The sequence below is a fragment of the Rhincodon typus genome, chromosome 31, assembly GCF_021869965.1.
Source record: "Rhincodon typus isolate 14 chromosome 31, sRhiTyp1.1, whole genome shotgun sequence".
Lineage (NCBI taxonomy): Eukaryota > Metazoa > Chordata > Chondrichthyes > Orectolobiformes > Rhincodontidae > Rhincodon > Rhincodon typus.
The window spans coordinates 3,065,762-3,076,729 of record NC_063362.1 but is presented as its reverse complement, the minus strand read 5'-3'; the positions used below and the strand labels follow the sequence as shown (position 1 = coordinate 3,076,729).

The following is a 10,968-nucleotide window of genomic DNA, read 5'->3' as shown; positions in this document are numbered from 1 at the left end:
GAACATTTTAGCAAACTAGTACTTAATTAATTGGCTGATAAAAGCACAAGAATGCTGCAAAGTATAGCACAGAAGCAGATGGATTGCATAAAAATAACTAATAACTTTTATGGTGATCAGTAGAAAGAATCCAATGCACAGATACTATTGGAAAGAGTTCTTCTCTGTTTGTGAAATAATTACCCACCCCATTCCCGGCCTTAGATCACTAACCTTTGCTCCAAGTAGCAGCTCAGGGGTTCGATACCAGAGAGTTACTACTACTGGTGTGTAAGGTTTCAATGGGGAGCCATATTCTCGAGCAAGTCCAAAGTCACCAATCTAGAGAATGTTCAGTAAGACATGTTTTAAATTATTCCATGGGCAAGGTAACATCCATCACCAAGACAATTCAGCAACATCCTTCCATTTTCTACAAATATTAACCGCTTTAAATGGGCCAATGAATCAATAAGTTTTATCTGTTGCAGAAGACCCAACACTGAATGTATTGATCTTCGAAAGAAATAGACAAAAGTCACTGCTTGCTTTACTAATTTACTGATGATGCAATCTAAAATGGCAAATTGCAGATGTGCATTAGATATACCAATTTGCCCCAGCCTGGAATGAGCAGTCAGTTATTGGTGTGATTACAATATAATGCAGCCAGGTAAGGTCTTAAAGCTCTGTCAAGGAGCATTCAGAGAATCTTCGCATCAGGTCCTGTTCTTGGTATAATAGTGTACAGGCAACAAGCAGCAAGAGAGTAGCTTGAAAGCAACAAAATGGGAAGTAAAGAGATTAACCCTATTTCCTTTACAGCTATTCTTAGCCATTTGCTCACCTACACTCCAATAAAGGTCAAAACTATCCTGGGAACATGGCTGACAGCAGATTGTTTGGTTTAAAGTAGGCAATGGTACAGAGATCTGTGCACAAGGAATAGGAAAAGAACATCTCACTCGTTAAATAGGGGATATAACAATAATAGGAATAGGAGACATCACCACAGATGGGACACCAAAAAAGAAATTACAAAGCTAGGAATGTGTGTATCTATAACATCTACACTTTGAACATGGCAATCACAAATCCTTAGGGTTTCAAAGAAAGGGGGACAAGAAGATCATCCTATTAAAGTGAAAATGTGCCATTAGATACACTGTCTCAATGCAGAAGCACTGACCTTGAGGATTCCTGAATGACTCAGTAATAGATTAGATGTCTTTAGGTCCCGATGTAAGATCCAGTTATCATGAAGATGTCGAACACCTTTTAGAAGTTGTATCATCAGTGTTTTAACTTCACCTGGAAGCAGATTTTAAAGATTGATGAGTTTTCACATGTAGGTGATTCCCTGGTCCATGTCAGCAATAGTGTGACTGCCACTACAGTGTGTTTGCCCACAACCTTCCTGTAATTGAAGAGGCTAAAGGCAAACCTCCTATCCTTTTTGTAAATGTGTTATCACTGTCCAATTCCTATTTTTTTTTCACAACTACAATCACACTAGTTGTGTTCGAAACTCCAATCCTTTGTATTTCTTGCTAAAACGTGGCTTCTTTGGCAACACTATCCACAACATTACATCAGTTTCTGTATAACATCAACACTCAGCTTTACTGTTCTATAATCTCTTGTTATTTAATCCTGTATTGTTTGTTCTGACATCGATGAGCCAGAATTTTCTTAAAACATCAGCAAGGCTGAAGATCCCCTGCTCTGCACTCATTAGAATTACTACATTATTGGCCTGATTTCAGCTCCTGCCCTGTGGCAACTCTCTCGGATTGCATTCGACAGTTCACAATCTTAGCAACCTACCCCACCAAAAGACATAGATACAACTCCACACCTCTGGCCTTTTAAGGCTATTCACTTCAAACTCCAAAAAGACTGGTCCTCCTCGCATCTACATCGTACTCACTAAATACCTGATGTTGTCATCATCTCTAGCATCAACTGTTCCAAAACTCTCCCAGTCAGCCTTCCAATCTCTATAGGAGACAGTTATTCAGCCTATTGAGCCTATTCCATCATTTAGTGAGATTGTGGCCTTAATTCCATTAATGTGCCTGGGTTCCAAATCCTTTCATATTATCTTCTGGCAAAATTCTGTCAACCATTCCCCAACCAGTCACCCAATCCTGATCAGTATTGGACACACTGCTTTATGAAATTCTACCAAGAAATGTCAAAAAATAATCCTGAGAACAATTTCTGGGGTTCAGGTACTGGACTAGAAAGTTAAATCTGGTCACTTGTAGGCTAACATCAAAAGCGGCAGTGAAGCCACTGCCTGCAGTAAAAGCCCACTAAATCACAGGGATGGGAACCTGCGACCAGGCTGACTGGCCTATGACCTTAAACTATCTCAGGATTGGTTCAGTGTCCTCAAAGCAACAGAGATGGGGAATGCTGCCAATAATACCCCCATCCCAAGTATTATTTATTCAACAAAACAATCTGGTGAGCTAATTATATTTTTGGCAGAAAAATCTGGAACCCTGGCTCCACACAGTGGTCATGTTGCATACTGCATGCAAGTTTTAAAAGCACATTTGCAGATGCAATATTTAAAGCCAACAAGAAAAATGGCTAATAAAAGCCCACATTCTAAAAAAAAAATGCATTCAACTACATAGATTCAGTAATTAATTTTCAATTTACAACATAAAATGGAGAGGTTTATGCTGTGCTTCGAGATGCTGAGCCATCGACATCAAACAATGGAAGATTTTACTTTTAAGTATTAGAATTCTATGAATAATTAAGTCATTCAAAAATCAGTTCCTAAACAGAATGATCATCTTATATACTTTACTAATGAAGCAACTCATGTATAGGACAGATACTAGGCAATAAAGGAAAACAATCTGATGTAAATTGGTCATATTATACACTCTCCTCTATCAAAAATGCAGGCATTTTTGAGATGTTATGAAATTTTGATATTTTCAGTATGAAGTGACCGTACCAAAGGAACCTAAAAATTAGAACAATTTAATTCTGACTCCATAATAGTGACTGCATTCTCAATAATCAGCAAAGATTTTTGAGAACATCACTGCCTTTGGTAACAGGTGATATCCTGTCAAGAGGTTTATCTCGAGAGAAGAGGAAAGTAGAAAGTGGAAGTTCCATATTGTTACTTGTGATGTTGAAACTCAGGAGAAACCCTGACTGTCTCTTGACGCAGCTAGAGTCCTCATCTCTTGGTGACAATGTTTTAAATAAGCTAATAAATATCATACTCAACTTGACATGGAGCTAAACAAAGAATAACTCCCAGCCATAAATCAATCTTTACTGCCATTCCCAATTTGGAAGCCAAATAGGAGCAAAGATTTTCAACCTTATACAGAGGTATATGTGGTACAAAGAATCTAGGATGCCATCATCATAAATCATTACCTTAAGCAGCAAAATCCAAACAGAAGGTTAGGGAAACTGAGAACTCACTTGATCTGAGAATGTTAACCCAGATATCAAAAGCTTTCAACAAAGCCAAGAAATGTGTTTGCAGTTAGAATTTAAGACTGAAGTGATTTCAAACATACATAATCTACAAAAGACAATTTCCAAATCCACAGAACAGAATGTTAGGCTACACTGCAGAAGCAGTAAGCAAAACTTTTGCATTGTTCTCAAATGTACTATCATTTATACATTAAGTATTTTAGATTGCTGACTTTGCAGTGTTCACAATGTGCAACACAAAGACTGTACCTGGTAAGAAAGGTTGCTTCATGGTTTCCATTAAGCTCTTGAGGTCATGTTCAACATAATTCATAACAATGTATATCTTATCCATGTTGCTTCCCACTACAATTTCCTGAAGAAATAATAGGAGATTCAATAAATATTGATTTTTTACTATTACCGCTCACTGAGGCAGCACACACTTCTTTCTGTAACATTAGTATCTGGTTTGCACAAAATATCATTTGAATCTATAATCCTATCAAGCGAGAGCTGGAAATACAATCAATACAGATCATGGGGCCCAAAAGTGAAACTGTTTACTCGCTGGACTGCATTAAGAAGAAAACCCTATTCTTTACTTTTAACCAGTAGAATGAAATTTACTTCTACAGGAGTGAAAAGAACTCCTGCACCCCAAATGTTATAAGAGAATATTGAACCAGGTTATTACAAGCTTTAACTGTAGTTGCAAAGCTTAGGAAGTTCAAATGTAATCTCCCTTCAACCGTTCACTCTCCCACAACTGAATTCCAGTAGATGGCACAAACCCTATCAGTGTATCAAATAGAACACTTCACACTCTAAAATAATCAGTTTAACAGGAGAATTTTCTGCAAACTTTGCTTAATATTCCAGTCGAAACTGGATCTAATCTACCAAAGCTAAATACCAGGGTAACCTCAGGTCTCAGTATGTCTCCACCCCACACAAAAGTAATTGTTGTTTGCTTACTCGAACTGTCACAATGTTTGGGTGCTGTGCTTTCAAAATTGTGTTGATTTCCCGAAGAGATGTAATTGGAAATCCTTCCTTCTCCTTTTCCATTTTTAATCGTTTCAAAGCCACTATCTCATCTGAAACAAATCAATACCAACATATCATCCAGTGACATTTTCAGAATTCCTGATTCAAAGTTATTATTTGTATATTTATGTCATTTACAAATCTTAACAAAAGTCAAAAACTAGTTAGAATTCTATAAGCAGCCACAAAAGGATTAAATATTTGGATCAGGTAGAGGCTGAGAACTGACTGAATTCTTATATCCCTAACGTTAAAAATAAGTCTAAACAGTGCACACCATATATTTTTTGAACTATGTAGTTTCCTTTGGAAGTGATAATCAAGTGGATCAACTTGGTGTTGCAACAATATTTATTTTGCAAATCATTCAGTGCAACAGATGGATAGCTATGTGAATGCTTGAATACTGCCTTCACAGAGAAACGAAAATTTGATATTCTTAACTTTTTGGAAGAGGGAGGAGTTCCCGGAATCCATATCGCTAAAAGATCAAGGCCCACAAAGTCTAAGTTACATTAAAATATACTGTAACCTCATGAAAGGAAATGTGTGCAGTTACAAAAGCACACTAATGACGAGACTCAAAAGTAGATGATGTTTCTCTGCACAAGTCGTAAGTAGTAAAGAGAATATTTAATGCTGGCTCAGAATTCGGCCTGTCTGCAGTCTGACTCAATGAGTGGGATAATCCAAACACTGGTGGTAGTCATTATCCATCAATTGCTGCAATGGTACCCAGTGATCAGAAGCATCAGATTAAATCTCCCAAATGGCCCCACTAACACTGGTGCTTGATTGGTTTCCTTTAGTCTTGGATTAATGTGTTTCAATCTTAGCTGTCTTCTGAGACGATGAAACATCAAACTGCTACAAAGAACAAGAACATCCACAATCCCAGGATAATTTTAGGTATATGAAATAAATATGTTCACACCCCAATTATAAATTTAATAAGATTTCATAATGTTACCACCTCTGATCCGAGCACTTCATTTGGCCTTTACGTTAACTTGATGAAACTATCTTTCAAAGAATCCAGTACTCTGATCCACTCCTACCGACTTCTTCACTTTTTAAGTTGTGCAAGGCTTAAACTGAACTAAAAATTGAATTGCCTGAATTACAAATTGAACATGGTATCTGCTTGCAAGTAGCTAATTATCTAGTGTTGAAAACCACCACTCACCTGTCTTTTTGTCTTTAGCTCTATAAACCACACCATAAGTTCCTTCTTCGATTCTATTAAGACACTGAAATTCTTCCACGCTGCGGCAACCCTTGAATCAAACAGTGAAGAAAAACTATAATTTGCAGTCGTAATTGTGGGTGCAGTTTTAGCACATTTCAGAGATATGACAAGTGCTGTACAAAACACAAACTTTTCTTTTATCAATAAAAGGGATGCCATCATTGAGAAGTGCTAAAACAACAAGGACAACAGTATTTGGAGGAATGTAGAGAATCCTGAGGTGGGGCAAAAGAGTAACATGAGCATTAGCGATGGAATTAAAAATATTACTGGTATCTCAGGTTCTTCAAGTTCTCCTGCACAGTAACCTGTGCACAATTAATAATGGAAACATGCATCATTATCTGTGTTGACATATGATTAAAATTATTTATACTTGGTGTCAATCCATTTCTGTGCCCCACTCCACCTTTCTACACTTCTATCTGCTGGATGAGGCTTCTTTTATTGGATTAAATTACCCTTGTTCCAGTGAATCTACAAGACACTACAAGATGTGAAACTTGTGACTTTGTATTACCCAGACTACTGTACTAAAATTATTTTTGGATTAAGGTTGCTGTGTGCCTCTGTTTTTATCATTTACATTACAAAAAACTGCAGTTTAACTGTGATATGCAAGTGTATACATAATTTTAAATGGTTTGTGCAAAGTTTAAGAATCTAAGTTGTAAGATCCTGGTTAAATACCTGAAGAGCAGGCAAGTACTGTGGCAATTCTTTCTTCAGTTCAACCGGTGAAACAGGTGGAGAATCAGGAACATATTCCCCTTCAGTGGGAGTATTTGAGACTGGACTCTCCTCCTCCTCCATCTCCTCCTCTTCCTCTTCCACACTCTCTTCTGAATCATGATCAAATTTTGATTCTGTAACTAAAAATTTCAGTATCAGGATGTACAAATAACACACAAAAGCATAACTTACACACTGGATTTGAGAAAGGGAAAACGCACAATAACAACATTTACCAATTTGGATGTGATTTCCATTCTGCCTTTCTTCATCACTGGGCTCCTCCTCTTCACTAATTTCTCCTAATGCAAACAAAGTCAAACCCTTAAAAAACGGAAAGGTGCTCAACTCCAGCTAAGATTCTAGCATGTTTATTCAGAACCTATTAGGATCAGATAGTGCAAGGAGAAATTAGCTGTTCTAAATTAGCTGAACTAGATACACATCAACACTGGGAGAGTGGCAGAGGATTAGTGCATCCAGTTACAATTCCTTTATTAGTAAAAACACTTTTAAGAAGCCATAGCACCAAACACGCAGATTATTCATTAGCAAAAAATAGCTGGTTTACAGATGCCTAAGCTTATGCATGGAGATTTGTGAAAATTTAGTCCTCACCAGGAGACTGTTCAGATTCAACCTCAGACAGACTAGGAGACTCTTCAGATCCCTCACTGCTGCTCTCTTCTTCCTCAGAGGCAGTTGCAGACCCTATTAAAGATATTCAAGTACAAAAGTAGAATAGTAGGTCATAAAAGAAGTGATGAAGAAGGTGTTCACAATGAAGAACCCCCTTTTAAAAGGAACCCCTTACAAATATTTATAAAGTTACAAAATATTTTGTTTAAACATGCTCTACGAAAGAAGAATTTACAGCATTAAGGCCACTAAAGTAGACTATCATTAAATAAATTTAAATGCAGCAACTCGCTTTGATGAAATCGTTCCTGTTAATGTTCAAATTTATTTTTGCACCTCCTGTTAGGTTAATCACATCCTGCACTACTACTTGGCTGAAAAGCTCCATAACTCAAAAAATCATGATATAAGAAACGCTGGGAGGACTTATCCACGGATTCACCTTGTGTTGGCCTAACTGTGCAAGATGTAGCTGCTGTAAGAATTGTCATTCTTCACAGCTTTAAGGGGGTTGAGTGGAGGGGCAGTAGGGAAGAGAGAGCAAGAATAAATGAGATAAGAGGTCATGTCTATGTCTCATATGACGATTCCGAGTTCATGGATGGAAAATTCATATCAATCTTGTTGCATATTTCATACCACGCTCAGGAAATCACTGCGAAGGCTTTGCAAAATGAGCTCACAGATGCAACATATTTCCTCGGCAAAACTAGTTACCCAACATGACAGATTAATCTAAGGTTTTTAGAGCAGATTTGTAGCTTGGGTTGTGGATGTTGTGGTTGGTTGGCTCGCCGCTCCACAGATGTTTCATTACCATGCCGGGTAGCATCATCAGTGCAGCCTCCGATGAAGGGCTGTTGTGTTTTCCCGTCTGGTATTTAAACTCTGGTATCCGTTGAGCTGGATTACCTCACTTCTGGTTTTCCTTCTCAAAGCAGTATATACGGGGTTTCGATCTATGTGTTTATTGATGACTTTCTTAGTGGAGTATCAGGCATCAATAAATACACACAGCTAGACCCCGAAAACACTCCACTGTGAAGGAAGACCAGAAGTGAGGTAATCCAGCTCAAGGGATACCAGAATTTAAATTACAGGCGGGAAAACACAACAGCGCTTCAACGGTGGCTGCACTGATGATGTTACCCAGCAGGGTAATGAAACGTCTGTGGAACAACAAACCAGCTCGGTGACCCAACCAACCACAACATGACAGATTAATATATTACTATTATATACCATTGTGAATCAATTGTTTTATTAATTTGTGGAATGTGGTACTGCCAGCATTTATTTCTTAAATCGTTCCCATAACGGTGGAGAATTGTTTTATGAAACTTTACAGTCCATGTGTATAGTCCACTGCTGTTAAATTGAGGGTTCCAGAATCCACCAACACTAAGGAACTACAATTCATTTCCCAAGTCTGGATGGTGTGATGGAAATTGCAGGGGGTAGAAATCCACCATTCAACCTGTGCCCTTTCTCTTCCAGTCAGAAGAGATTGTCGATTTGGAAGATGCTGTCAAAGAAGCCCTGGCAAGTTAAAGTGTCTCTTCTAGGCAGTACACATTCTCTCCATCACTGTAGCAGCAGTAAATGCCGAAGGTAGTGAGTAAAGTGCCAATCAGGCACCTGCTTGGTCCTGGAAATGTGTGGAGCTTGAGTGTTGTTGGAACTGCAGTCTCTCATAGACGGGAGAGTACTCCATCACATTCTCCTCTTGTGCCTTGTAGATGGTAGACAGGCTTTAGAGAGCAAGGAGGTGAGTTACTCATCACAGAATTCCCATTCTCTGACTTACACTTGTGGCTAGGTGTTTTTACAACAGTCCAGTTCAGTTTCGGGTCTATGATGACCCAGAGAATGTTCGGTTAAAGGGATTAGTGACAAATTTAACGATTGAATGTTCAGGGGAAGCGTTTAGAGACTCTATTGTTAGAGATTATCATTCCTTGGAAATTGTATGCTACAAATATTACCTGCCACCAAATCAGCCCAAACCCGAAAGTTGTCCAGGTCTTGCTGAAAGTAGCTACAGACAGTTTCATTATCTAACGAGCTGTGAACTGAACACTGTGCTATTAGGGAACAGTTCAATTTCTAACCTTATGAAGGTGGGAAGGTCATACATGGAGTAGCTGAAAATGGCCAGGACTAGGACATCACCAAAAGAAATGCTTGCAACAATGTCCTTGGGGCTTAAGTAATTGGCCTGCAACAATTGCAACCATCTAATTTTATGCCAGCAGAAAGTTTTCCCACTGATTCCCAGTTGCTTCAGTTTTGTTAGGTCTCCTTGATGGCACTCAAGTCAGATGGGGCTTTGATGTCAAAGGTAGTCACTGCTAGACATTAGGCAAGAATCAGCTTTCTGTCCAAGTTTGGACCATGGCTGTAATGAGGCCTGAAGCCAAGTGTTCCTGGCAGAACCCATTTATTGATGTCTTCACAGCCAAGCACTTATACACTAGCTTTTGGGAGGCCAGGATATCTCCAATACCTGAGGAAGATTCACCAGATGTTGTCTTTCTTTCACTGTCACTTATGTCCTGTAAATCAGACAGTGGATCTTTTTCTTCATGCCTCTCTTCCTTTACTGCACACAAACAAACAAACAATGAAGATTTACAGATGGAAATGTTAGACATGCCAATCATTAGCTCTCCTTTGGGAAGTTCTTCCTTAAACATTTCATACTATTATTCACCTCACTACTAATTTAATAACCCCTTTTCCTCTTCAATTCTCATACTCTTCTGATTATTGTTAATTGCTAATCAGCTCCCCAATATACCTTTGGAGTCACTTTCTACATCTTGAGCCAAGTTTGCATTTCAGTTGTTCAAGGCTTGGGACGAGTCACAGGCAACTCGCCTGGAGCTCAACTTGAATTAAGGGATCAGAAATGAATCTCTCTCATGAATTTTCCTGATTTGACTGAGGGTTTCTTTTATCACTTCTCAGAGTGTGTTGTTATCACTGAATGAGTAAAATATGTTGTATAATTGATTGGACAGAACAGACTTAAGTTTGAACTTTTCCACCCTTTTCATTTTATAGCTCAATGCTGGATTATTACATTTCTTTGTGACCATGGAGCACTCGTGCAGTGCTACCTGTATTTAGCTAATTCTAATTTAAGTGCAGCTAGCATGAAGCCAGACATAATTTATGTGAAATTAACTGTAAAATGTACAATAGTTAAAATGTATCATATGTTACAATTATATTTGTTAACTTTACCAATTTTTCTTCCACCTCCAAGTTCAATCCTCTCTGTGTGACGCCACATTGGGCTATGACTTCTATGATGAGACTTTATTTTTTCATGGTAGTCATTAATTGCTATTCTCTGCTGTATCATTACTGAAAGAGAACAGGAAAATTGAGTCAAATCAAATCAAATTAAATGGACAAAAATTAAAACATATAGAAGGCTACATTCTTAAAAAGATCAACTTTAAATATTAGAGATAGTAGGAACTGCAGATGCTGGAGAATCCGAGACAACAGGGTGCAGGGCTGGATGAACACAGCAGGCCAAGCAGCATCATAGGAGCAGAGAGGCTGACGTTTCGGGCCTAGACCCTTCATCAGAAAAGGGGGAGGGGAAGGGGGTTTTGAAATAAATAGGGAGAGAGTGGGAGGCGGATAGAAGAGAGATAGAGGAGAGGATAGGTGGAGAGGAAACAAACAGGTCGAAGAGGCGGGGATGGAGCCAGTAAAGGTGAGTGTAGGTAGGGAGTTAGGAAGGGGATAGGTCAGTCCAGGGAGGACGGACAGGTCAAGGGGGCGGGATGAGGTTGGTCGGTAGGAGATGGAGGTGCGGCTTGAGGTGGGAGGAGGGGATA

General features: G+C 38.7%; 1 protein-coding gene across 1 annotated transcript in view; it reads right to left on the bottom strand.

Annotated features, from left to right (window-relative positions):
* Positions 1–144: 144 nt before the first annotated feature.
* The window catches only part of cdk11b (cyclin-dependent kinase 11B), a 38,018-nt gene continuing 27,194 nt past the window's right edge, over positions 145–10,968 (bottom strand). Inside the window, exons 9-18 of the mRNA XM_048614856.1 lie at positions 10,361–10,483; positions 9,618–9,713; positions 7,091–7,183; positions 6,709–6,774; positions 6,431–6,612; positions 5,678–5,768; positions 4,420–4,541; positions 3,712–3,817; positions 1,169–1,290; positions 145–321 (exon numbers count right to left, since the gene is read on the bottom strand). Coding sequence (XP_048470813.1) covers positions 145–321; positions 1,169–1,290; positions 3,712–3,817; positions 4,420–4,541; positions 5,678–5,768; positions 6,431–6,612; positions 6,709–6,774; positions 7,091–7,183; positions 9,618–9,713; positions 10,361–10,483 — 1,178 coding nt within the window. The remainder of the gene's footprint in view (positions 322–1,168; positions 1,291–3,711; positions 3,818–4,419; positions 4,542–5,677; positions 5,769–6,430; positions 6,613–6,708; positions 6,775–7,090; positions 7,184–9,617; positions 9,714–10,360; positions 10,484–10,968) is intronic.